Source organism: Desmodus rotundus, chromosome 12 (genome assembly GCF_022682495.2).
Source record: "Desmodus rotundus isolate HL8 chromosome 12, HLdesRot8A.1, whole genome shotgun sequence".
NCBI classification, from domain to species: Eukaryota; Metazoa; Chordata; class Mammalia; order Chiroptera; family Phyllostomidae; genus Desmodus; species Desmodus rotundus.
The window spans coordinates 99,164,712-99,190,663 of NC_071398.1; the positions used below are offsets into that span (position 1 = coordinate 99,164,712).

Below are 25,952 nucleotides of genomic sequence, written 5' to 3' on the forward strand. Positions count from 1 at the left end.
CGGTCCATGCTCCATCTCCACACCTTTCTGTGTTTCTACCCCCCAACCCATCCGGATGAATACGGCTTCTTTAATTCCTTGGTTGTTGGACTTCTGTGGGGGGGCTCCACCCGCAGAGCCCCCCCATCCACCATGGATGAGAATAAATCTACCAAGACATGATCTGCTTGGGGAGGAAAGGTGGCGATCTCTCAGAGGAGAAGGGCCAGGAGCCTGTTCCTCAGTGGGTTTTTATTGGGTTTAATTTGCATAGGAATACAGGTAAAACTCATCAATCATTGTCAGGCAGTTAGGATCAAACAATAGATAACACTCAAAGAACTATGAGGGCTTATTCAGAATCAGGGTCAGTTAGATAAAGGGCTATAAAACTTTGGGAAACAAACTCATTTCATGTTTGGACCCTTATCATTTAAATTGAGGACATTAGCAAAGCAGGTTTCACAGGATGCTATGCATTCTTTCTTAGGCCTGATGGCCCTGGTGAACTGCCCATTCCTGCCCAGCGCTGTACCACCCTCCTGCATTGTTTCAGGCTTAAGTCAGGCGGGGGGAGTAAGGCAGCCAAGAGATTAGCAGACTTCTTGCAGACAGATTGAGGACTCAGGCTATGTCAAAGCTGAGGCATGAGGGTCCATCACCTCCTTTTTCTGTAGTCCCCCCAAGTCCTTCCCTGAGGGCCCCATTTGCGACTGTGCCTGTCTTAGGTTGCCCCTCCCTTGAGGAATATTACCCGTCATTGGCTAACTGGTCATCCGCCCAGGGCCAAGCAGGGTAAAGTAAAAGGGGGCAGAGGCGGCTCCCCTACCGGGAAGATAAGCTTTGTCTCCTTAATGGCTTCTGGTCTTAAGGTCTTTTTACTCAGCCTTAGCCATGGGGGTTATAGCTTCTGAAACCTGGCAGGGCAGGTCCCAACAGACTTCTATACATTTTCTTGCTCAATTTTCTGACAATTCTGGGTGATATTTGTTTTGTAGTCCAGTTGTAATTTTTGCTGTGGTTGTGCAAAGAGGTGACCCGTGTTTGCCTATGTCTCCATCTTGACTGGAAGTCTGAACAGGTTGCTTGTCTTTCCCCACATTTTTGAAGAAAAACAGGTATCTGCATTTCAAATACAAATTTTGGGGGAGATAATTCTTATCAAAAGGAAAAAACCTGAGCTACAACTGAACAAATCATTTTAACTCATTTCAGATATTATTTTCTAAATTAGTACATTCTGGTAAAAGTCATTGAATATACATTTGGAAACTACATGAGACACTTAAACAGTAATTGCTTGACAAGTTTAAGTTCACCTGCTTTTTAGTACAAAGAGGCTGTAAAGTGGATTTGGAGCTGTTGATGGATGTCTTGTGCTTTGTCGGAGGTGTTTTACTTGAGAGCGTGTTTGCCAATAGAGGAGCCTCTGTTTCTAAAGGTCACAAATGTGACCATGAAAGTCAGTCTAAGGGATGCTGGCTGCTTACTTTTGGTTTCTCATGTGATTGAAATTACATGGGAAGCTTTGCCAAACAAGATAATAATAACTATATTCTATTTGTATACATATATTTTTTAAATTAAAATAGGTGTTCTAGAGATTTTAGCCTGCACAAGGAAGAAACTTGCAAAGATTCAAAGCCAAGTTCAAAGAGGAATCCCTCAGGGATAGCAGGTGTCCTACCAGGGAGTTTATACATTGTTTCCAATGCTCAGTGCACACTTTGAATAAGTCATGTATAGTGTTTTGAAATCTCATGTATCATTTGTTCTTTATATTTTGAAATTGTGTGTTAAATCTAAAATTATGGGCTTTGTACTGTTCTTTTATGTAATTTCATAGTAATTATTACTTACCAAGAAACTGTTGTCTTGGAATGTTATATCTGACAAAGAAGTACTTTATCATTTGTATTATAATCAGGACTATAGCCATGTCCTTTTAAATTTTGTCATTTATAAAAAGACATGTTTTACTCGGATGCATTTGGAAATAATGTTACATCTTCAGAAAGGTTCACGATAAGGACTCTGACTTACTCTAACTTGTGGGTATCCAAGCAAGTCATATCTTTGGAGTAGGCGAAGGTTTATAGAATCCTAAGGAATAACTGGATTCATGGAAAAACTGGCAAATAATCAAGACAAACAAAAATTGGTTGTATGAGACTGAAGGAACTAAAGATCACTACTATTCTTAAGACTTTGTTCAAAATATCACTAGTTTTAAATCTTTATGTTTTCCTGACTGGATTGTTGCATCACACACAACAGTTCCACATCAAGATGATGATGCTCTGGGGGTTCCACGCTACCCCTGTTCTTGGAGAAGCAGCTCCCAGCCTCTCTGTTCCAGGCTCAGATCCTGTTCCCTTCTCTCTTAGACCAGACAGAAAGAGACTTCCATACCCTATGGAGGCAGGGGCCATGCCGGATCCTGGTCAGCAGGAAGTAGTTACTGAAGAGAAAGAAACCCTCCTCCCTCCTCACCCCTAAAAGATTCTAGGGATGGGAGTCTCGGAGGTGAGAATGAGTCAGGATAGTAAAAAGCTAGGAAGGCAAGTGGAATAGGCAAACTGAGACACACAGCTGAACTGGCCAAGCAATTTACAGCCAGGTACAGATGGTCCTGGCAAGGGGCAAAACTGGGAAAACAGGAATCTTGTGTCCGGGGTAGCCTTTTCTCCTGGAGATAACTTCTAGGCCTCAGATGTATTTCAGCTCCAGGACCAGAAAAGCAGCAGAGCCAGGTCACTGCCCCTGTCACTGACCAATCAATCAGTGGAGACCATGACCCTGAAAGGACACACCTGGAGAACTGATGAGCATTCTGCTGAAACCCTCCCCTGAGATCTCCCCCAAGATTCCTGCCTGCAAGGGAGATAGATAGAGAGATAGAGATAGATAGAGATAGAGATAGAGATAGAGATAGAGAGATAGAGATAGTTAGAGATAGAGATAGAGATAGAGATAGAGATAGAGAGATAGAGATAGAGAGAGAAAAGCCTCAAGATGAAGGACCCAGCCTGCGCCAGCCCCTGCCCTTCTTCCCCCACTTCTCTCTTCACTGGCAGGCGTCTCCTAAACTCTAAGTCAGTGGGCAGCTGACAGCTGGTCCCAGGTTAACCCGCTGAACCTGTCCCCAAAGCTCCCTTTTTTCTGACTTCCCAGTGAGCTAAGGCAGCCCAGCTTAGGCTCTCCTGTTCCGTCCTCTATGCTAAGCCCTTCCTTGTTTCACTGTCCCCAGCTTTAATAAATGCAGCATCCTAATCTCTCACACAGGAAGTCAAGAACCCACACATTACAGCCGGCCCTAGGCAGACCCGCTCAGGGCCAGACCCTTGTCCGGTGGCCCTAGCTAGAGAGAGCAGTCGGAGAATGAGAAGGAACAACGAGAGCCACACCATCAAAAGTCCCGAGGAGTGGTCAGAGCACTGGGCGGTGCAGATTCTGCACCCTCGGTGGGGATGGCTTGGGCACGGCCGCTACGCCCCCCATGGCGCAACAATGGTATCAGGGCACCAGGGTTCTTGGCACAAAGGTCACCACACAGAGGCGCTCTGGGGCAGTTCAAGGCCTCTGTAAACTTTCCAGGCGTGCTGAGGCTTCCCCCCAAATGGTGGGACTTTGAAGAGAGATTCTACACTACGGCAGAGGGGTTGCAAATGCAGGCTTCGCAGGTGGAGGTCCCACGTTACCGCATGTTAGCTGAGCGGCCTCGGACAAGGTACCAAATGTGATTCTTAATTTCCGCATCTGTGAAACTGATAAAGATAATAGTCACACTCACAGTAAGCACTCAAATAAGGCAAGAGGAGAAGACACAGCACGAACCTAGTCTTGTGTCCAAACTCCTATGGGCCGAGAACAGAAATCTAGATGGATCGTCTGTATCTATATATTTAGCTATCTGGAAGGAGCTCATGATTTTGTTAAATTTACGTAACTCCACAGAGAAAATGCTTTCTTTCATTTTGATAAAAAGCATTTTTAAAAGTGGCTTTAAATTGCACAAAATAGACTCCCCAGGTTCCAAAGTAGAGTGTTAAGAGTCGATGGACAGAAAGTGTCCGTTGCCGATTAGGCAACGTTCGCTCATTTGGTTACAGCACAGGACTAAGAGCTCGGGGCCTGAGTTCGTTCAACGGGGCGGTCTTCTGGGCAGCGGCACACGGCCCAGGCTCGGCAAAGGCAGGGCGCATCTCTCACCCCAGTCAGTGAAGCTGAGGACAGGGTACCACGGGTCAAAGTTGCTAGAAAACTAATAGAGCTACAGGCCCTGACAGGAAGTCAGAGGCACTACCATGTCTCCCCCACTTCTAAAGAGACTCCGTTTGGAAGGAGAAAGAAAGAAATTAGTGAAGGAGATCGATCTATCAGTGAAGTCATCCTTCCGTTCTTGGCCCGGAGACCAATAGAACCAAGGGACCCTTATGAGTGAATGAAATAGTACAGCAGCCAGGTTGCATTAAAAAAGATAACAAATAGGTTTAGGGGCAAAGATACAAATGTCCCAGGAGATGACAGTAACGTCTCAGTTCAGGCACTACGAGTGGTCACAAGGCCAAGAGACCGGCTTCAGCCGGCAGCCAAGATTCCAAGGGCTTTGGCTTGGTCTACGGGCCGATGCCAACGTCAAACACTAGGCACAGTAAGTGGGAAGGGCGGAAAGGAGCATCACTCAGGTTATTCCTCTCACACCGGGCTGACGGACCAAGACCCAGAGCCAGCTGATACTTGAGACCTCAGAGAGATGCTCCTAGTTCTTATAATTAAATTCCCTTGGATGGGGCTTAAAGACCAAACCGATCGGTAGTGAATCTGTGCCAAAGCAAAGCATTTATGTTCTTTTAAATGACACTGGTGGTCTTAGGAGCCAGAGTAAAATCATTCTGAAGTTCAGGTGCACGTCAGGTGTTGCAAATTCTCGGGAGATACTATTTAAACGCACCCTCGGGCTCCAGCTGTAAGGTTCTGATCACTCGGGAGAAATGTGACTGACTGAAGGAAATCGGCCTGGGGGGGGGACAGAAAGGAAGGTGCAGCACTTAGCAGGTAGACGGCACTTACTAGATGGGAGGCAGAAATACAAGGTGTGGCAAAAGTAGGTTAACGGTTGTTCCTGTGGAAAATAATAGAATAAATAATACAAGAATAAACTGATACTCAACTGTAAACCTACTTTTGCCCCACCCTGGATTGTCAAAAACTGCTTATCAACTTTTTCCCAGTTAAATCACATTTTAAATACTTGGTAGAAAAGATCATGAATGAAATTCCCACAATGGAGCCTTGGTACATTAAAAAAAAAAAAAAACGACTTCATCATGCAAGTAAATATTCTTTTTCTTCTTCTTTTTTTTTAATGACTGCAAACTTTCACAAGACGTGAATCCTATTTGCTTCCAAGCGGTGACTGTGAGGAGGTGACCCTGTCCCTGGGTACTCGGAGGGTGTGTGCGTGCTGACTGCCGCCTCCCACTGGGGCCCCGGCTTGCTGCCGCACCCTCAGCCCAGCAGCGCCTGGCGCCCGGGGGGTGTTTATTTTCTGTACTTTCCTCCATACCTCTCATTGTAACATCTGTCCTCACCTTGGCAGTACCGGAGCCCAGTGATTATCCTGGAGAGGGCACAAGAACAAGTGGCAGAATATTTGTTTTTTAATCTAGGTTTTTGTTTTATTGTCCCACGTGGTAACTAAGTAAAAGGCCGAGGGGCTGATGGTGAGATGTGTGGCCTTTCTCCTCCTGCAGGGGTCCCTCAAGTTTAAGTTTTGTCAAAAGTCCTACTGATAACACACTTAGGTGTTAGAACAAACGTGATGAATAGTGATGAAATAGTTTAAATACGTAACGACTAGCAGTTCCAAAGCTATGGTGTTTAAGGAGGCAAAGAATCTTCATTCATTCTGTACACCTCTGAGGAAATAAGAAATGGTACTTAAAGAATGAAAATCATCACCCTGGCTGGTGTGGCTCGGTTGGCTAGAGAGTTGTCTGTAAACCCAGAGGTTGTGGGTTTGATTCCCAGCTGAGGTTGCAGGTTAGGTCCCTGGTCGGGGCATGAGAACAACAGATTGATGTTTCTTCCCCTCCCTTCCTTCCCCTCTCTCTAAAAATCAATAAGCATGTCTCTTTGGGTGAGGATAAAAAAAACGTGAAAAGAATCAGATAATGTGTGAAATTACACTTGGGACAAACAGCCCACCCAACAAACATTTATTGGGTGCGGACACTGTGCCAGCTAAACCCTAACTACATATGCAAACTAACAAACTTAATCAAGACATGCCTGTGCCTCACTGCCATGTAACACACGCTCGTTATCATTATTCAGATGCAAAGCACTACAGATACTCTACGAAGAAGGCAGACACTGTCCTGGATTCTAGCGGAGGAAAAAAGAAAAGCCACATAAGAAATTACAGTAAGAGGAAGTAAAGGGTGGGGACTCCTGGATAAGGTGGTTGGAAAAGTCCCCTCTGAAAAAGTGGCATGCTAAGGGTAAAGGGGGACAGCCCTGGGCAGTCCTAGGGAAAGAGCAGTGCAAGGGCAAAGGGCCGCAGGAAGGTGGCAGGAAGGGGGCCAGGGGCGCCAGCTGAAGTCAAAGGGGAAGGCAGACAGCACGGCGCAGCCCATGGGGAAGCTGGCCAGCAGCCTCCATGCAGTGGGAATCCACTGAGGATCCTAATGAAGAAAGGCACGTGACTGATTTGCATTTTTAATCCAAATCATTCTTGCAGTTGTGTGAAGAACGGATTAAAAAGAGGCAAGAGGGGGAAATGGGGACACCAGCTGGGAGTTTAGCACAGTCACATGAACGAAAACAGCAGTGATTTTGACTAAAACACTGGGAGGGGACCACTGATGGAAAAGTGGGAGAGTTATTGGAGGTAGAGCGTGAAGGGCACGGACGTGGAGGATGAGGGCAGGGAGGGATCCGGGATGGACCAGGTGCCAAGTAGAGCAAGCAGGCGGGTAGTGCTGCCACTGACTGGGGTGGGTGGTGCGGAGGGCTGAGATTTGCTCCCATGCTGAGTTCCTTCCTACCGAAGGGGTACCAAAGACATCCCAATTGCCAGCCAAATGCAGGGAATCCCTACTGCATCCAATCTCCACCCGACACCATTAGCTCCTCTAAAACTCCGTTCTCGCTTGGTTTCCAAGTCACCACACTTCCTGGGCTCTTCTCTTAGCCATTAGGCTGCCTCCTCTTCAGGCTCCTTGCACCCCACAGCTCTGTCCTTGGCCCCTGCTATTTCCTTCCCTACACTGTGCCTTGGTGACTTCATCTGAACAACCCATAGTTTTAACTGTGATCCACAGAAAATTCCCAACCAGGACATTCTTCTCCCCCCAGAACCCTCTACCCGCCCGTCTGTGACCCATTTCTATTGGGATGTCTCTGCAGCACCTTAAACTCAACATATCTGAAAGAAACTTCACCATCTCCTTCCACCAGCACTCCTATCCCCTCCTCCCATGTTCTTCCTTTGTGAAAAGCCCCACTTCACAAAAACGGGCCAGCCTCCCAAGCCCCAGACCTCAGGATCATCTCATGCTCTCTCGCTCAGACCCACATCAAATCAATTTCCAAGCCTATCAAATTTGCTTTCTAACTGGCTCTCGAAGGTGTCCTCTCCTCATACCCCGCTGCTTTAATTCAGGTCCCTATCCTCCCCTGGATTATGACAATCGCCCTCTGGGGAGCTTCACCCCGCTGCACCCCAGCCTTCACATCTCAACAGACAGAAACCACACACACACACACACACCCGCCTTCGGGATAAAATCCAGCCTTCGGAGAGAGGCAAACAAGGTCCTTTGTGAGTTAGCGCCTCTGGCTGGCTCCCCTGCCTCAACTCCCACCAGCTCCTTACACACTGCAGCCGCCCACCACACCAGCGTGCCAACAGGTTCATTTATGACTCCGCACCCTTTCCCTCCCCAAGGCCCACTCAACTTCCGCATCCCTTTCTCGGGTGGCCTGAACTTTGGTCTGAGCTGATGACTCTCCCTGTAGTTGCTAGAAGTACACCATTATCAAAAGACTTCTTCTGCTTCTCCCACTGAGCTATAAATTACAGGGTATGCCGCGGCAGGGGCCTTCTTCCTAGAATACTTTTGGTGCTTAATATTTAAAAGGTGCTTGATGAAGGTTTGTCGAATAGCTGTACCTGGATCAAACTCCAGAAATTTTTCCATAAAACACGAGCTGTTACACGCAGTCACCTTTTCCTGTTAGACCCGCGATCAGGAAAAGGTGACTTGGCCGGAGAAACATGCGGTATTTTTCTACCATTAACGAGGACCATCAGCTGCTGACTTTTGCAGACCAGAAGTGCACATCTTTCTTCACTGAAAGCTAGGTGTGCCCCCCTTTTGTAATGAATATCCATTGATTAAAGTTTAGTTGTTCGGCCCTGCCCTGTTAACACCCTGAGTTTAATCAAGGTCAACCTGCCTGCTTTGCTCTCTGGAGCGACGTCCAACCTCTCATGCACCATAATTCTGGCTGAAGTACACAAGATTTCTGATAAACCTTAGATTAAAGCCATTCCCTACTTGTTTTCTTAAAACACAAATATTACCACTACCACCAACCCCCCCATTTTAACCTTTTTTCTCAGAAAAGACATTTATAAACAATGAATTACACCTTCATCTGTCAACCTCCAGAAAAAGGGGAGAGGGTTGCTTTTATATTTATGCTTTATAGTCCCTGGGATCGTTGGTTTAATTATATTTTTCCTGGTCCGAATATTACATTAAGGACTTTTCCATGAAGTGCATGAGTAAACTCGTATTCAGATACTGTGATGCAACCAGCATTTTTGGAAAACATCAAGAAATAAAAGAGCCTACGTATGTTTTAGGAGTTGGCCCGCTTTGCAATCGTTACTCAACCATATGCTGAGACAGCAACAAGTACCCTGCTGCTGGGAACCACAGGAAAACGTCCCATAGCACACGCCGCTTCCGAGGGCCCCAAAGCAGCTCACCCACTTCAGTAAATCGGGCTTGAGGTTCGCCTTAAGTTTGACCCACGAAATTTGGCAAGAAAAAAAAGATTTTTTTTTTAAAAATGTGATTTTTAATGTCCTCTGTCTTGTCAAATTGGGCGTCTATGTCTGCAAATATTACGGATTTGACCGATTTCTTTCCAGCCAGGCCATTTCCACGGCATTCCCAGGTCTCTGCGTCCTAACCCAGAATAATGGGAGTTTCCTCCCGGGACTCTGCAGACTCCAGAGACAAGACAGGAGACTGCAGAGCTCTTCCCCCGCGGAGGCTTAAAAAAGGGACTGGAGAGCACTGGGAATGGAATTTACGAGGCAAAACAAAACAGTCGCTGAGAACAGGGAAACAACCAACAAAGGCCCCATCGATGAGAAGAAGCCTGCCTCTTCCCAAAGGTGCAGAACGCAGAACCCGGGTTCCTGACCCAGATCCCAGGGCGGACCTGGGCGCCCCAGGTGGCTGCGCAGGGAGCGCAGGGGGCTCGGCGGGAGCGCAGAGCAGGGCCGCTCCCCCACGCCCCCCGGGACTGAGCAGGTAGGGCTCCCCGCCTTCCCCACACGCAGGGACCCGGGAAGTAGGAGGGAGAGGCGCTGCGCCTCCCGGGTTGCCTAGGGCCGCGCTCCCGCCCGCTGGGTCCCCAGCCCTAAGCGTGCAGGCCGCGCCGGGTCCCCGCCTCCGCGCCAGCGCGCAGGGCCCCGCTCCCCACGAGGGGCGAATGCAGCCCGGAGTCCCCGCCGCCCCGGAGCCCCGCCCGGCTGCACTTACAGAACCCGAGCGCCGCAGCCAGCAGCGACCACAGACAGCGCCTGTGGTCTGGGGCCGCAATCACCGCCCTGGCCCCGGCGGGCGCAGCCATCGTCCTCTGCTGCAGCCCCACCACAGCGCACCGGTCCGGGCCCCGGAGCGGTTCACTCGGCTCCGGCCCTGGGCGCCACCTCGCAGCAGCGGCAGCCTGGCCCAGTGGCACCTCCGCGCCGCGCCCCCACTCGCGGCCCCGCCACAGCCGCCCGCCCTCAGTCCGGCCCCGCCCAGCGACCCGCTCATTGGCCGGTCCCTTGGCCCTTGTAGTATGCTATTGGAAGGTGCCAACTGTCCATCACCCCCTCTCCTCAGGCGAGGTCACGCCTCCCAGGTCCCACCCTAGCTATGATCACTGTGCTGGAGGCCAGGACCTCGGCTCCCCTGCTGCCGCCCAGCCTTCTGCCTGCGTGGCTGTCCGCCTGTCTGTCCCCGCCGCCCGAGCGCCTGCCAGTGTCCCCTCTGCCTCTCCTAGGGTCCCGTCCCACAGATCCGTCCATTGTGTCATGGGGCTTTGCCTGGGTGTCCTGCTTCTGTGTCAGCCCTTCTGCTTCTGTGAGCCTCATCTAAAGAAACGGTGGTTTATTTACAAAAATAATCAAGGGGTACGGCGGGGAGAGCCTTCTGCGTCAGTGGCCCAGATAGAACACATCCCCTGCTTGCCCTGCGCCCCAGGCCTACCCTCTGCGTGGCCTGAGTAATTTATGTGTTGCAATTTGGGAAGTCTGCTCGTTTAAGAAGTCTCCATCTTGTTTGAATCTCCTCGTGGGAAACCCCCTTTTGGTTTAAGAAGGGGTGGGAACTGGGAACTCTTTCTTACGGCCTGGAACAAAAAGGAAGGTGCTTTTGGTTTGGTTTGCTTTTGCAAATAAAACGTCCCTCCATTTGTCAGTAAAAACTGGGATGGGGAAAGTCCCCACCCTGACTCTGAAGGGCCTAGGCTGACCTTGCCCAGCTTGGCATCCTTGGCCCAAGACGGTGCCCGCTACTTACTGGTTGCCCAGTAAGTACTTGAAAGTGTTTGGAAGGGGCCCGATGAGAACAGCGTACAAACGGGAACGCCGCAGGGACAGGAGGAGAAACACGAGGGTGGAACCCCGGGGGGAGGCCGACAGAGTGAGCCAGGAAACGAGTTTTAGACCGTTAGGCTGAGCAGGGGAGCAGTGCGGTGACAGAGCCCAAGTGCACACTCGCATTCCGGGGTTTTGCCTAAAGTTCATCTCATGAACGCTCTTCCTGGTGTTTTTGTTGTTTTCGCCCACTAGCCTTGTAGGACGGCAAACGCACAACACAGTCGTTCACTGCTTGACGCTGGGGATGGGGAGGCCTGAGATGCGTCGTTAGGCGAGTCTACGGTGCAAGGCACCACAGTGCACCCACGCACAGCTGGGGGGTGCAGCCCCTCCGTCCTCGGCAACAGAGCAACAGCCTGCACCGCGTGTCCTAGCGCAGAACGCCACGCCAGCACGCGAGAGGGCGAGGCCACGGGAGACTCGGACCGCTGCAGGCGGACGTCACCGGCACACGGCCCTACGGCAAGCCTTCTTCGCAGGTGGAAAAGGTGCACTCCAAGGGAACCATAAAAAGCGCGCATCGTAGACACGCACACCGGGAACGATGTCGTTTATCACCCAGTACACCGCACACTGCACGTAAGTGGACGTGCTGCGCTTCCACGGGCCTGGCAGACAGGAGGTTTGGGCACAGCAGGGTCCAGCAGCACAGGGGGAGGCGTGGCTTTGCAACATCTCCGTGGCAACGACGTCACGCCGCCGGCTACGACATCACGCGGGCTCCTCACGACAGACACGTCACTAGGGCGGCCACGATGTCTCTAGGCCCTAGAAACACAGTCTTAGGGCCCTCCCCGCCTCTCTGCGGCCTGTCGTTGGCTGAAAGGTGGTTCTGGGCGGAGACCGCACCCCACCGGGTGAGTAGCCCACGCGTTCTTCGCCCACTCCGTTGCTGGCGCTTAGGTAGGGTCTGTTTTGGTTGGTTGGGTCTGTTTTGGTTCGTGGTAGCATTAGTGAGGCAGACTACAGCAGCCCGGCAGAGCCGTCTCGCCGTCCCCCTGAGCAGGAGCCTTCTGCCATGTCTCCGGCCTGTCGCAGGCGGAAGAGCCCGTGAGAAGGGAGTGACTTCTACGTGCTGTAGGTGTAGGGCGGCCCAGGCGCGACTGGGGAGAAGCACATGGTACACCAGCTGGGGATACAAGGGCAAATAATGGAGAAACCCAAGGCCACTGGGGTCCTCAAAGACACCTGTGCTGTGAGAAGCTTCTCCGCTGCCTGGGAGGCCCCTGGACACAAGTTCCTACCTGGCGAGAACCACTGGCCAGAGAGGGGTTGGGAAAGACGCACAGAGGAGGTGGCCGCAAGGTGCATCTCAGAGGAGGAACACAGGTTCCCCAATAGGAACAGGAGAAGCAGACTCAGACCCTGGGAAGCAGGGCCAGGGGCAAGGCACAAGGTGGCTTGGAACTTCAGTGGGATGAGGGGACAAGGGGAAGGAGAGAATGCTGGAAGAGAAGGCAGTGGTCCGAGGGGTCTTGGGTGGTCTCCATTCTGCAGGCAGTGGGGAGCGATGACAGGGGAGGGCATGGGAAGAGCACATGAAATAAGATATATTGGCAGCGGGGGTGGAGAGAAAGACACGACCAGAGAAACATCTCAGAAACAGAATGGCAGAACCGGATATCCATTGGGTGGTAAGTTTCGTCCAGAGAAGAGCATCCAGAACACTGACCGCCACTTTCTAGCCGCAGCGGAGACTGATGCTGCTACCAGTTCCCCGAGAGCAAATCCCTGGTGGACCTGGTCTGTGAGGAAGGCGAATGAATGAGCTGGGCCCTGGCCCTGGCTTAGGGGGCTGAGGCCGGCCAGCAGAGAGCAGTCAGGCACCTCCCCCCGGGTGGGGGGAGGGGGGAGGCAGCAGCAGGGCGAACAGGCTACCTGAGCAAGGCGTTTCCGCAGGACTCAACGCCGGGCCATCAGTAGGTAGTAAATATTTGTTGAAGGAATAGACAAGTGCTTCCCGAATTAGTCTGGAAACGTTACAAAAAAGCACCACCAAGGTGGTTTTCCTCATTGTCCCTGCACTGTAATTTCTGATCCTCTGTCCAGATGGTAAGTGGGGAAAAAAACCAAAACCCTTCAATTCCCATCATTATTGTTAGCCTGGGGATCTCATTCAACAAACCTTCTCCTTTTCAGATACCTCCTGGAAACTCCTCTTTCCAGTTCAAGTAGCCCGGCAGCACAGTGGAATCAATGGAAGACTCCAATCAGGTCAGAAGGGTCCTTTTTAAAGGAGCTGCGGCCTCCGAAAGGAAGGGGCTCTTGGGGGGGATTAAGTCAGTGCAGAGGCTTGAGGATAGCAGCTGTCTGTGCCCTGGCGGGTTGGCCTCTGAGTGCCTGTTCTCCACGGTGCACAGGAAAAGCACTCACCACCAGACGGGCCCTACCTTGAGAACTCCTCAGCGCCTTCCGCCTTCCGTCTTCTTAGAGATAAGATAAGGGACCCTCAGGGTCACCTGGTGTTGACAAATATATAGGAGCAGAATTTTCTAGGGCTGGGACTAGTGGGAGACGGTAGGAAGAGGGCGATGGGCACCAACATTTCCCGCAGATCCTAGTGATCGTGGTAGAACCTTCCCCACACCCGTGTTCTCCCTGGCGTCCCTCCCTCCTTGTGTTTGGAGACCTGTTGCCCCAGGACAGGTGGAATGTTGCTGTGAGTGGTGGTAACCAGAGGTTCCTGGGACACCGAGAATTTGACTGTTAATGGGTGAACATCAGACAGAGTCAAGGGTGAATCCTGAGCCACATGGGGAAATTTGCCTGAAGTTAAATCAGTTTCACTGACATTTCAATAGAAAGAACATCTTAATCCAGAAGGCGGGTTACATTTTTTACTAGAACTTCATGAAAAATCTGAGCGTTCTACTGTCTCCGATGTCCCTGGGCATTGCGGCACCAACTTGGAATAATAAGAGTAATGGGGCTCTTGGGAGGGGTTCATTGTTATGGGCCTCTTCAGTCACAGTGGCCAGGCCAAATATTCCAGGACACCCTCTGTCTCCCCATGCTCTGCAACCATCTCTGTACTCCACTGTGTCACCAGGAGGAGGTGTCCTGCAGAGGGTCGCGATCGTGCCTCTTACCAGGAGAGATGCTTCTCTGTGTGAGTTAGGCAATTGACATCTTGAGTTTTGTTACTGTTAGTGTTTCTGCATCCTTGTTGTGAGGGGCAAATGACACACTCTGGCGGAGCCTGCAGAGTACAAGACAAACTCTTTTTTCAATCACAAGAGAGGTAGGAGGAAGAAAAAAATAAACCTGAAAATGATAATCACTCTAGTAAATTCAAGTGGGAAAGGGGGGTGTAGAGTGCCCTTAACAGCTGCAGAGACTGAGGTTTTCAGGAATCTGAAAGGGTTACGTTATTTTACTGAACCAGGTATATTTTGTAGTTTCCTCACTCTGGGGAAACAGAAACTTAAGTTTTCAGGGCACAGATTTTTTCCCCAGTTAGGTTTGATGAATAAACTCTCCTGGTGTCTAGAACTAGTAAACATTTTAAGGCATATTCTTATCCTCTTAGCCTTGAGCTCTAAGAGGAACTTCAGGACAGTTTCAGATAAAACGAGGGTGGGTTTGATGCTAGAGTCCCACAGCTGTGACTTACTGAGGTCGAGCCGTAGGTCGAAAGTTGACAGTTCCGTGTCTGGCCCTCAGTGCTTCTAAATGTTTGTTGAATAAAGGGACCTATCAAACAAATGAATAAACCAACACATATGGAATAAAGTAAATGTGTAGTTCTATTTAGGAGAGTCACCCAATTTGTTATTTCCTATCTGGTTATGTATTTGCCTGGGTGACAATTCACAATTACTGATTGTCCAAGTACCAACATTTGTATAGTTAAGGAATTTGGAACAAATTGCAGTTATTGGGCAATTACTCAGTGAGTGTCGGCTTTGCTAGCATAGGCCTCAATAATATTTAAAAATGTAAAATATAGTAAATAAGCCATGCCTTAAAGACATTGGGACAATTGGGCACCAATTATAACCAATTATAAAATTGGTTGCCAATTATACAGTAGAATTCAGTGCTGGTGTCTGGTCCTCCAGCAATTATGATGAAAGAGATAAATACAATTAGTTTTAATATGTTAGAAGGTCTTCTGGGAAGGTAAGAGCTTGGGATTTGTGCAGAAGGAAAGAGATTTTCCAGCTGAAAGAAACAGTTTGAGTGAAAACACAGAGCTGGGAGTTCACAAGGCTGGACAGGTGGGGCCTTGAACGCCAGGGTAAGGGAGGCCAGAGGCCGAAGATCGCACTGTTGCTGGAACGCCCACAACCAGAGCCCAGGAGGGGCAAGTCTGAAATCCCGCCGCCACAGGGACAGGGCCCCAAACTCACTGCACTTTTATCAGCCACGAGTACACATAGAATTATGGGCTTCGAAATAAGAGGTAAATGTCACACCGGCAGCGGCACCGTGGTTTTCTTTTGTGTCACTGATCTGCAAAGACCAAAAGAGAAAAGTAGAATGCAGAAAAGTGACTACGGAACGCGAAGAACGGGTGAAGGAGATAAATAACATTTATAAAAGTAGCCACTTGGGGGCGCGGGAATAAGTAACTTCACCTTCCTCTGTCATGGCGGTGAGACGAAAACGTGTCGGCTCGTTGGTCTAGGGGTATGATTCTCGCTTAGGGTGCGAGAGGTCCCGGGTTCAAATCCCGGACGAGCCCACTTTTCCTTCCTTATAGAATTATACATTTCTAAATAAATTTTAGAACACATCAAGAAATGTCGTGAGTACGTGTTGTTGCAAAACACAAAATCAAGACTTTCTGAACCGAGAGGGCGCCTTACATTTAAATGCCATGAAAAGATGTCACGTGAAACCGTAGAAAGTTTGTAAGCAATGCAACACTGCAGACGCGGTCCCCATCCGGCCCAGTTCCAGAGCGGAGCGCGTGCGTCGCGGACGCAGAGTTCCGTTCTGGGTCGCCTGCAGGTGGGTGCGCTTTACACTCGCCCACACCGGATGCGTCTCCCGCCCGCGGGGCTGGGCGTCGGCTGCGGGAGCTCGGCACCCCATCACCCGGGATCCGCTAGTCCAGGTGCTCCTGATCCGGCCGGGAGGTGTTGGGGGTGCCCCGGATTCCACACGAGGCGACTCTTTTCCAAGCATGTGTGTTTTAAAGGGTACGAGCAATGGTCATGCCTCGCACCATATATTGTACGAATCGATCTCCTTCCATGCCTCGCTTCGCCAAATTAAGGCAATCGACATTCGAGCTCACGTTAGGAGGAAAAGGTTTTTTTACAATTGTTAAAAGGAGAAGGAAAAAGTAAAGAGCCTGGGCTCGTCCGGGATTTGAACCCGGGACCTCTCGCACCCGAAGCGAGAATCATACCCCTAGACCAACGAGCCGCTCTCGGCAAACACTGTCCTGGCGACTTCCTTCAGCCTTCCTCCGCCTCTCGCCCTGCTTTCCACGTGCCCGGCTGCGACCCTCCTCACCTCCCGGGTCGCACCCTCCCTAGGTCTCGGGCGCGGGGGAGGGGCCGCGGGAGCGCGCACTTCCTCGACCCAGCGAGTAGTTGCACGGGCTCCGGGATCCACGCCTCCGCCCGCTCCGCCTGGAAAGCCGCCCTCCCCGGGCGAGGATCGCCACGCCTTTCCACCTGCGCGGCGGCTGCGCGCCGGGACCCCGGGCGAGGACGGTGCGGGCGGGGCCTCTCGGGCGCGCGGGACGCCGCCCACAGCACGTCGCCTGGAGTCTCCCGGCCGCTGGCTTTCGCTCCCTGCGAGGAGCGTCCCCCTCTCCGCTGAGACTACCCTTAGTGCGCCCTCTACTCTCCGCCGCTCGGAGCCCCACAGCGCGCCCCGCGACCAGCACCCCGGGGCCCAGCCACACCCTGCACCCCCAGCCGACGCCCGCTGGCGGATGGGTCTGGGAAACACGGCACGAGGAGCGGGCGAGAGCAGGGCACGCTTCGTCCCGGCGGGAAGCTGATGGGGAGAAACACTCTCCGGGGAAAGAGCGGAACAGCCGACCTCCCCTAAGTGCACGGCGGACAGTGCCCTCTGTGAGAGCCCTGCACGCTTGGAACTCACGGGACACGCCTGACACCGTGCCCTTAGGTACCACTGCTGTCCCCATTTTGCAATGAGGACATCCAGGCCCAGCGGCGTTTTAGCAGCTCACTGAGGCTACACGGCAAGGAGCGGTGGCTCCGGGTTAGGAACCGCTGAGATCTCGGAAGGTGGCCTGAAGGGGGTGGATGAGGGAGCAGAGGTGGCTGCCTCCGTAGTGTGGAGGACCGAGGAGGCAGCGGCAGTGGGTAGGACCTTCGCTCCGGCGCCTCCCCCTGCACAGAGCCGACGCTCAGGCCCTTGGCCCAGCGGGGCGGGAGCGCAGGTCTCCGCTTGTAGGCTCCGGCCCAGGCTCCCGCGTAGCCTCGCCTGCCTAAGCCCTGCGCTGCTCCTCCTTCCCCAGCCCCCTCCTCCCTCCTCCCGCCTGCGGCGAGCGGTCGGATGGCGAGGCCCCTCGTTTCTGAAGCCCTCCTCCATCCTCAGCTACCTTTAATTCGAGGTCACGGAGCCCGCAGCTGGCATCCTGGTCACACTGCTCTCTGAGGCCCAGGTGGTGCTTTTGCCCTCTCGCCTTTTGAGAGCTTTCGCTTGCCCCGCCTTCTCGGCTCTTCCCCTCCCCCCTTCCTATCTCCCCAGGGCAGGTGGCCTCTGGGCTGCCACTCAGTGATAGATCAGAGCCAGACCTCATGCCCTTGGGGAGGGTGACAGGGAAACACAAGTGAAGACACCTTACAACAAAAAGCAGAAGGTGAAAAACCTCTCTCCCCCTCTCTGGCCGTGGAGCATCTCAGAGCCCGTGGCTCCCCAAGTGGGCAGGAGCGTGTGCCTAGGGTGGGCAGCTGTGGCCCCATCTTTGCTTTAATGGTGCATGAAAATTGTGTGGGTACCCCCTCCTTCTGGCCTAAGGCCACTTGTCTCCCTTCTACTGTGCTAAGGATGGGGAGCTACCAGGTGGAGGGTGGGTTCAGAGTGCCAGTGGGGACTGAGGCGCTGGCAGTCAGCAGGGCCAGTCCTGAGCAGTCTGAGCTGTGCCCTCAGCTGTCAGACCGTGGCCCTGCGAGGCTCACTCTGCGCACCTGGGGATGCTGGGGCTCATTCCCCTGACTCACCGCCCTGTCCTGTGAGCGATGGCAAGGCTGGGCACCTCTGCTCCCTTTGTCAGGGTCTCCTCGGGAGGTTTTTGTTGTCAGTTGTTTTTAAATTCCCTACGCCTGCATTCTCATTGTTCGTATTGATTGTAGACTATTCCATCAAGGCAATATAGCATAATTCTCTTAATTGTTCTTCTACTGCGTGATAAATAAGTGGCATCCAACATGTCACTGGTATAGATGTTGAGTGACCCATTCGTGTACACACTTCCCCATGTTTTACGGGATTTCCTTAGGACACGGTCCTGGAGCGGGAATGCCCAGATGCGTGTCCGAGAAATTCCGTGCCAAGGAGCTCAGCTTGGCTGCTGAGCACGTACGATGGAAACCCACGTGGAGGAAGAGGCTCTCGGAGAGCTAGGAACCCCGGGGTTCAATCTTTTCATTTAACTTAAGGGGTTTGGTGGCGTCAAAGCTTTTGAGAGTGGTGGCAATGTTAAAGTACCATTGCGCATAACAGTTTGGACGTGGGGTCAGATGCACGGGGGAGAGGGTGAAGATGACGTAAGAAGAGACTAGTGCATTAAGAGATGATTAGAATAATTCTGGGGTAACATTACGGTTGATGCTTTGAAGCTGTGAATGGTTTTTCGAATCACTTTCGGTGAGGGGTTAGAGGGACTGTTTTGTAACCTGCGTGTGCTTGCTGGGGGGCTCTGACCCAGCCTAGAGTGCGTGCTGCAGCCATGGCTCTGATGCCGAGTGGTCAGTCCGTGGAGGTGCAAACACAATTTTGTCTGGTGGGTCTGCTATTTAAAGGAAGCTTCCTGTGAACTTGGCGCCCAGCCGGCCTGGCCTGTGGCTGTGCCGAGCCTTATTTGCTGCCTGGGAGTGAGGCACCCACAGACCCTTGGGCCACAGCAAGTCAGGGAGTGGAGATGTGCTTCGCCCACTGCAAGCAGGATCTGATTGAAAATTTGTTTCTTTTTCCAGACTCCAGTCTCCTGTCCTGCCATAGCTTCAGCTACTTCTTACTAAAAACATGTCTATGTGGTTCCCCTCCACGATCCTGTTTTCCTAAGGTTTATTGCATGCCTCCCTCTGAATAGTTCAATCCCTAAGTCATCAGCAAGGAGCTTGGAGTTGCCTCAGCCCTTTCCTTGTCCATTCAAAAGCTTTCCCTTGATTTCAGTTTTGAGAGCACGTGAAGTCATGGAGGTGGTGGGAATCTGCGGTCCAGAGCATGAAAAGAACCACATCCCACTGGAATACCATCACTCCCCCCGGGATCTCATTGCCCGTGTTTTCTGCAGATGTGGTCTTGCTCTGGGTGCCAGGCGGTGAACAGAAGACACATTAGTTTCCATGATCAAAACTGATGGTTTTATGCAGAGAGGCTGAGGATAGTATGTTACAAAAAAAGAAAGATACATAATTACATAGTCTAAGATCCCAATTTTGTATCAGCCAAGAATTAAAAGGAAAAACAAAACACGGATACTGCATGAAAAAACTACAAGAGAATTCGTAAGATATTAACACTAGTTATCTCCGGGTACTGGAATGATGAATAATTTTTTCTCTACTTCAACTATCTTCTTGTTCACAAATTTTCTAAATTAAAGCTGTATTGCTTTTCTAATGAGAAAAATTAAGCTAATTGCTATTTATTTTTAATTTTAATTTTTCAGTATTAGGTGACATGCAATATTCTGTTAGTTTCAAGTGTACAACGTAAGTGATTAGACATTTGTAGACTCTATGAAGTGATCCCCCCAATAAGTCTAGAGCCCATCGGGCACCAAACATTTTTAAATCACAAGGAAAACAGGGTCCTTAAAACTCCTTGTCCCCTTGGGTTGGTAGAATGAAAACAGATGCAGAGTGAGAGGCCAAGCAGGCCCTCCTGTGTTCTCCTAGTGTGACCGCTTCCTGAGGCTGTCCCTTCTGAGGGGCGATGCCTGGCACCACGCAGCCCCCAGAGCCCCTTGGAGAGGCCAACGGCGGTGCCTGCCTCGTATGGGAGAAGGCGCGCCAGCCTCTGGTAATACCCACCCTTGGAGTAGCAGCCCGGTACTCATTCCAGAATCTCGTTTCTGAATGCTGGTTAAAGAGCAATTCAGGCTCCTGTCTTTAACACAGAGCCGTTGGTAAGTGTGACAGCTGACGCTCTGCGCTTGTCTAAGCCCAATTGGTCTTCTTAACTTTTATGCAGAATGACAGCATGAAGGGCCTGAGTCGTTGCTCGTGGGAGTACCCAGGGGACATCCTAGTCTGATTCCACAGCTCCCGGCTGCGCCCCGTTTCCCTCACAGCCTCTCTGTGGCTGTGCCTGGACCTGGGAGTGGGCTGTTCCCATGGAGAAGCCCACACCTTTCCAGGATGAGGAGGAGTGACAAGTTTCTTTGCCACTGTTTCTGAGGCCGGTGGCTTTATGCTGTGGCTCCCTTTTCCCCAGGAGACGTACACCGCATTCATCGTCTGAAAGGTGTCCAACAACCACAGTTTCCTGCCTGTCTGCCCACAGCAGGATGACTTGGGCATTCCCACGGCTCTCCTGGGGTCCTGCTCTTCTCTGGCCACGGTCACCCTGGCCAGGACATCCCAGGACGGCCCGGGAGGCTGGGCTGCCCCATGCAAGACTGGGAGGCCAGCAAGTGTGTCTCCCGCCCCTAGCCAATGTTTCGCGCACTTAGCTCCTCTCTTGCGTGCCCTCTGGGAAGGTTTTGACCATGAACCCAACTCAGGCGCATTGACAGAGGAGGCCTAACCCGTGACCACGCTCAGGACGTGTTCTGACCGGGAGGGAGGACATGAGCCCGAGGCATCAGGCGTCTGGTAGCAGGTGAGGGAGTGCTGGGCCGTGGTGAGGATCCTGCCCCGAAATCGCTGCAGTCACGCACTCTGAACAAACACACAAGCAGCCGACGCCGCACGAGGCTGTGCATGCGCACCGGGAAGAACGGGGCTCTGGGCGCAGCGGGGCCTCGCTACGGAGAAGAGCAGGCTGGCGCTCTCGCGCGGCCGCTGAAGGCCGGTCGTTCTATCCGAGGGGCTGCACGCTCTCGGCTTCTTCATGAGACCCCTGGTCACGCGTCATGTAGAGACATTCTGTTCCTACTGTCTTTGCCTCGGGCACGCATTTGGCTAGAAGTACTGAGAGTCAAACAAAATTGTATTTTTAGCAAACAGTGGAGTAGTAGTTTACTAGCTTGGTGTCTCGGGTATTGCCCTGTTGGAGACTTTTTATTCTGGTCTACTCAGCATCATTTCTTTGGGTAACAGCATGCTGATTTCACCTGGAGGTACCCTGTTGCTTCCCTTCGGTCCTTGAAGATTAAATAGGGTTGACTCACCTAGCTCCCAGCGCCAGGAGAGGGCGTGTGACCTAGGCCTGGCCAATCCGATCCCTGCCTCTTCTCGGTCATTACAATCAGTTCTGATGTGGACGGACATGGTCCACAGGGAGCCACAGAAAACCTCTGTGGGATTTCCTCCCACGGCTATTAGTGAAAAATAAGCTCAGTCTATTGGGTTCGCGGGCTGGGCAGGAAGAGGCTGCTTGGGAACAAGGCCAACCCTGAGTAAAGCAGAGACCAAGCCCACATGGAGATTTCTCATGTTGCTGAGGGATTGTATTGAGTCCATCTGTGGATGTTAAGTTTATATTATCCAGTGTGTAGGCAGACGGACTGAGAGAAGGGAGAGAAGGGAGAGACATCGATCAGTTGCCTCCTGTGTGCGCCCTGACCGGGACGACGCTCCAACCAACTGAGCCACCCGGTCGGGGTTCACAGTTTTCTTTTACAGAAAATTATAGGCCAACACTCCTGATGAGCATAGATGCAAAACTCCTCAAGAAAATAGTCGCAGGCTGACTTAGCAATGCATCAGAAAGATCACACACCATGATCAAGTGGGATTTATTCCTGGGATGCAAGAATAAAGCTGTAGCATTTTTGTAATTAAAAAAAGAAGACATTACCTTTAAAAGAGCAATAATTAAACATTGCTGGTTTCTCAAGGGAAGACAAATGGAATATTTTCCAGTGCTAAAAGAACGTAACTGACAATCTGGAATTCCATACCCAGCAAAAAATGGTCTTCAAAATTTACGGGGAAATAAAGGCACCTCTGGACATCGAGACAGAGTTACCCCCAGTAGGTCCACATTAAAGGGAGTGCTCAGCACAGGTGTTCAGGCAGAAGTAAGGTGAGCCTACGTGGAAAATCAGAGGGACAAGAAGAAGAGATCAGCAAGAAGGATAAAATATATGGATAAACCTAAATAAATGTTGATTGTATATATGTATGTGTGTGTGTATATATATATATACATACACACACACACAAATGAGAGAGGGAGAGAGAGACTCAGGTTTTCCTTTAGGCCCGTGAAGGAAGCCTGAGTGAAACAGTCTCCCGGCCGGGCAGCTACCTCGGACGCAGTCCGGTTTCTTTCACGTGCTGTTCTGAAATTCCAGTATCAACCACGCAAAGGCGGCACCTTTCGGGGAAGGAGGCACCTCGTGAATCCTCCTTCACTACGGCAACCCCTGGGAACGCGGCCTCTGGTTTTGTTTTTTTTATTTTTTATTTTTTTACAAAACGGCTCAAATACTGTGATGAACAGGGCGCGGGGCGATGGGAAGGGATTTTGACACATCATACACACTCCTTCAATGTCACATTCTTGCCAATTTTTATTGCTCTTCTCTCATCTGCTACTATAAGGTGCAGACCCTCCGGAAGGGAAACAGCGTTTTATTTCCACATCCATATCCCACGCTTTCTGTTCCATTTCTCCTTCCAGTCAGGGGAGTGGCAGCTCTCTCCTTTTCATCACGCACACAGGCAATCACGCACGCACTCCCAGAGCTCCTGCCCGGCCGTGTGTGCGAGCGCAGGAACCGCCCAGAGGCGCGTGTAAATAAACCCGTGTCGTGTTAGGGGGTATGCACCTCTGTCAACAGCTGGATAGGTGGGTGATAGGTTACAGATAGATACTAAGTAGACCCCAAAGTAACTGACTCCCCACGTCTCTCTCTGAAACTCCAAGAAAGTACAAAGCTTAGTACAGCATCAGTCTCTGCTAGGTCACACGTTCTAGAAGGTGCATCACGTTTAAAACATTTTGAAAAAACCTATGTCCCGAATACGAATACTGCCCGGAGTTAGGGGGACTGTAGATGGGACGAGAAAATCGAGGTACCAGTGGTGAGAGAAGGCCTTGCAGCCTGAGAGACGGTTTTCTGAAGTCGGAGTAGAGTGTGGGTCTCACAGACCCCAGAAAAGCCGCCAAGCCGACTGCCAAGTCAGCACGCGGGGACCCTGAACTCTTAAGGCGCGACCCTAAAGATGAACCTGTATTTGGATTAACATCTTTCAGCAGGAGTGGGCGAGGAGGGGAGAGGCTATGAGTCCAGGAATGGGGAGTCAGGACCCCGTTCCTTACAAAGCCTCCTGTCCCCTCCGACAGAACAGAAAAGCAAGAGAGACCCAGTGAGAAGGGACGAAGACCCCCACCCACTCCTCCTGAGTCGGGAAGGAGAGCAGGGGCTTCCTTCCAGAGCAGCTGCCCAGGGAAGCTGCAGGGCTGTCTTTAGTATGTAGTTTGCACACGGCTGCACTCAAAGCACCTCCCGGGAAACTTGTGATCCGGGCCGAGGGCCGCCTTCTGCACTGGCACACTTCACCGTCCCGGGGTCGGTCAGTCGAGGGCTGGGGCCCGTCCGCACCGGTCCGCTTCCTGGGTGAGGAAGTGCAGCAGAGCCCAGGGCTTCCAGACTTCCTGCCTGGCCCTGGGAGTCCATGGAGCGGGGGTGGGGGTGGGGGACGGGCAGAACTGCTGCCTGCCTGCCCCTCCTCCTCCCTGGCACAAGTAGGGGAGCTGAGTCCATCGCCTCCTGGGGTGCCACCCACCAGGAAACCGAGGGGCTGGAAAACCCCCTGCTGCTGGAACAGATACGTTATTTTTTCATGTTTCTATAATTCTCTCTCCCAGTCCAATGTCTTAAAAACTGGTTGGCCAGTTCGAACTTGGACCACGCCGAACAGGGGTCTTGGGAACCCGATGCAGTGTGAGCCCGGCAGGGGTGTCCAGCCTTCCGGCGTGTCTGGGCCTCACTGGAAGAAGAAGAGCTGGCTTGGGCCTTCCATTAAAGACAGAAATGCTAATGAAAAACGATGAGCAAACAAAGGGCTTTAAGTACATTTACGGTTTTGCGTTGGGCCCCATTCGTGGATATCCTGGGCGGCATGCGGCCCGAGGGCCGTGGGCGGGACGCCCCTGATTACTGTGTGAGGCACTTCGGAACTCACAGGCTCACGTTCGCAGCGGAGCTGTTTTCTTTCGTGTCTGGCCGCCTGGAAGTAGCTCTCACTTAGACTAGAGCGCAGTAAAACCCCAGGACAGGGCAAAGGCGATCCCTTCCCATAACACCTGGTCGGCTGGATCGGAGTCTGGCCGAGGTCAGCCGCAGGGACGGGCGGGTGCGGGCCGGCTCTGGACCCCAGAGGTGGACCGGTGTCCCTGGGGCACTGTCACTACAGTAAATTGCTTTAAATAAGTTTGTTTTTTTTTTAACCAAGTCCATCAAATAACACAAACTCAAACTGATAAAAGCCTGCTGCCCTCAGACCCAGTCTTCGCCTGGGGTGGGGGTGGGGCAGGCAGGAAACGTGGACCCCCGCACCATCTAGGGCGATGTGGCTTCATTTGCTGCTGCTGCTGTGGCCACCAGTTCCAAGGAGGCGTCTCCAGCCGCTTCGACACCAGGCACAGCGGGCTCATCTCTAACCGTAGTGTGCTAGGCAGAGGCGCCATCCTGTGAACAGAGGAAGGGAGGATGGATTGGGAAAAGAGTGGGGACACCCTGGCACCAGCCTGCGTCCTCGGGGAGGCTAGACCCGGCAACAACAGCAATCATACTTGTGATACTACTAATAACGCTGCGTGCCTGGTGTGGCTTTTACACGCATCGACTCATTTGTTCTTCACAAAGGCATCGTGGCATAGGTACTTCTATGAGCTCTGCTTTATAGATGGGGCAGTTAAGGCACAGAGCGGGCAAGTGACTTCCCCTAGGTCACACAGCTAGCCAGTGGTAGAGTCAGGATTTGAACCCCGACACCAGAGTGTCTGCCCTGCACGATAAGCTCACACTCGCTGCCTGTTCTTTGCTGTCTGGCTTCCCGTGTGCTCCCCCTGTCCTAGCTTCTTACCTACTCACTCCCTCCCACTCAAGTTCATCACTGGGAAACACCGCTCAGAAATCTTTGTCGGTGTAACAGTGGAAAAGAAGAGAAAGAATTGAACATAAAAGAGTGATCCTTGAGTGGGAAACTGTGAGGACCCCTGGGGAACCCTCCCCCCACAACCACAGCCACCCCACTTATACCCGTGGTGGTGTCATTAGCGATGATTTCTTTTGGGTCACATAATTTTCTCTGTTCTTTTAAAATTCCTTCATTCACTCCACAAAATGTTTTTTAAAGGGCCTATACTGTTCCAGGTTCTGCAGCAGTTGCTGGAGATGCAGTGGGGGTTGGGGGAGGGGAGTAGAGAGAGATGACAGGAAGCAAATCGGAGAATTTCAGGTGGTGATGCCCACCCTCATGATCAAGCAGGGCAGGGCGGGGAGCTGAGCAGGGACTGGAGGAGGCAACTCAAGAGTGGGAGGATTTTTAGTTCCGTGTTACAGTGAATAAGCTTAGTAACTGATGCTGTAGAAAGCTGCTGATCCTTGAACTGGGATGACGGGACCCACCCTGACGCCAAGAGACCACAGCACTGTGGCTTTGGTGCCCCAGGAGGACTGCAAACCAACGGGGTGGTATGCGAGCCATTGTGCCCCAGGGAGAGACGGTAACAGACCAGGACTCGGGGCAGAGTGGCCCCTCAGGCAGATGAAAGGGCGCCGAGGGAATCACAGGGCTGCGGCTTT

General features: G+C 51.8%; 2 protein-coding genes, 1 long non-coding RNA gene and 2 other non-coding genes across 9 annotated transcripts in view; 2 read left to right on the forward strand and 3 right to left on the reverse strand.

Moving 5' to 3' along the window:
• MPZL1 (myelin protein zero like 1) overlaps positions 1-10,002 on the reverse strand; it is a 33,438-nt gene extending 23,436 nt beyond the window's left edge. The window contains exon 1 of one of the 2 annotated variants that reach the window (XM_053914422.2): positions 9,768-10,002. In XM_053914422.2, coding sequence (XP_053770397.1) covers positions 9,768-9,858 — 91 coding nt within the window. In that variant the 5' untranslated portion in view covers positions 9,859-10,002. The remainder of the gene's footprint in view (positions 1-9,767) is intronic. The other variant, XM_053914423.2, reaches the window with a different exon arrangement.
• Positions 9,347-25,952, forward strand: part of LOC128779587 (uncharacterized) — a 48,332-nt gene continuing 31,726 nt past the window's right edge. Inside the window, exons 1-3 of one of the 2 annotated variants that reach the window (XR_008425631.1) lie at positions 9,347-9,536; positions 11,066-11,730; positions 13,013-13,087. This is a non-coding gene — a long non-coding RNA (uncharacterized lncRNA). The remainder of the gene's footprint in view (positions 9,537-11,065; positions 11,731-13,012; positions 13,088-25,952) is intronic. The other variant, XR_008425630.1, reaches the window with a different exon arrangement.
• On the forward strand, positions 15,489-15,560 carry TRNAP-AGG (transfer RNA proline (anticodon AGG)). The gene has a single exon. It is a non-coding gene; the product is annotated as a tRNA-Pro (tRNA).
• On the reverse strand, positions 16,178-16,249 carry TRNAP-CGG (transfer RNA proline (anticodon CGG)). The gene has a single exon. It is a non-coding gene; the product is annotated as a tRNA-Pro (tRNA).
• Positions 19,462-25,952, reverse strand: part of RCSD1 (RCSD domain containing 1) — a 47,530-nt gene continuing 41,039 nt past the window's right edge. For 2 of the 3 annotated variants that reach the window (XM_053914419.1, XM_053914420.2), the window contains exon 7: positions 19,463-24,833. In XM_053914419.1, coding sequence (XP_053770394.1) covers positions 24,816-24,833 — 18 coding nt within the window. In that variant the 3' untranslated portion in view covers positions 19,463-24,815. Of the gene's footprint in view, positions 24,834-25,952 lie in introns of all 3 variants that reach the window. The other variant, XM_053914421.1, reaches the window with a different exon arrangement.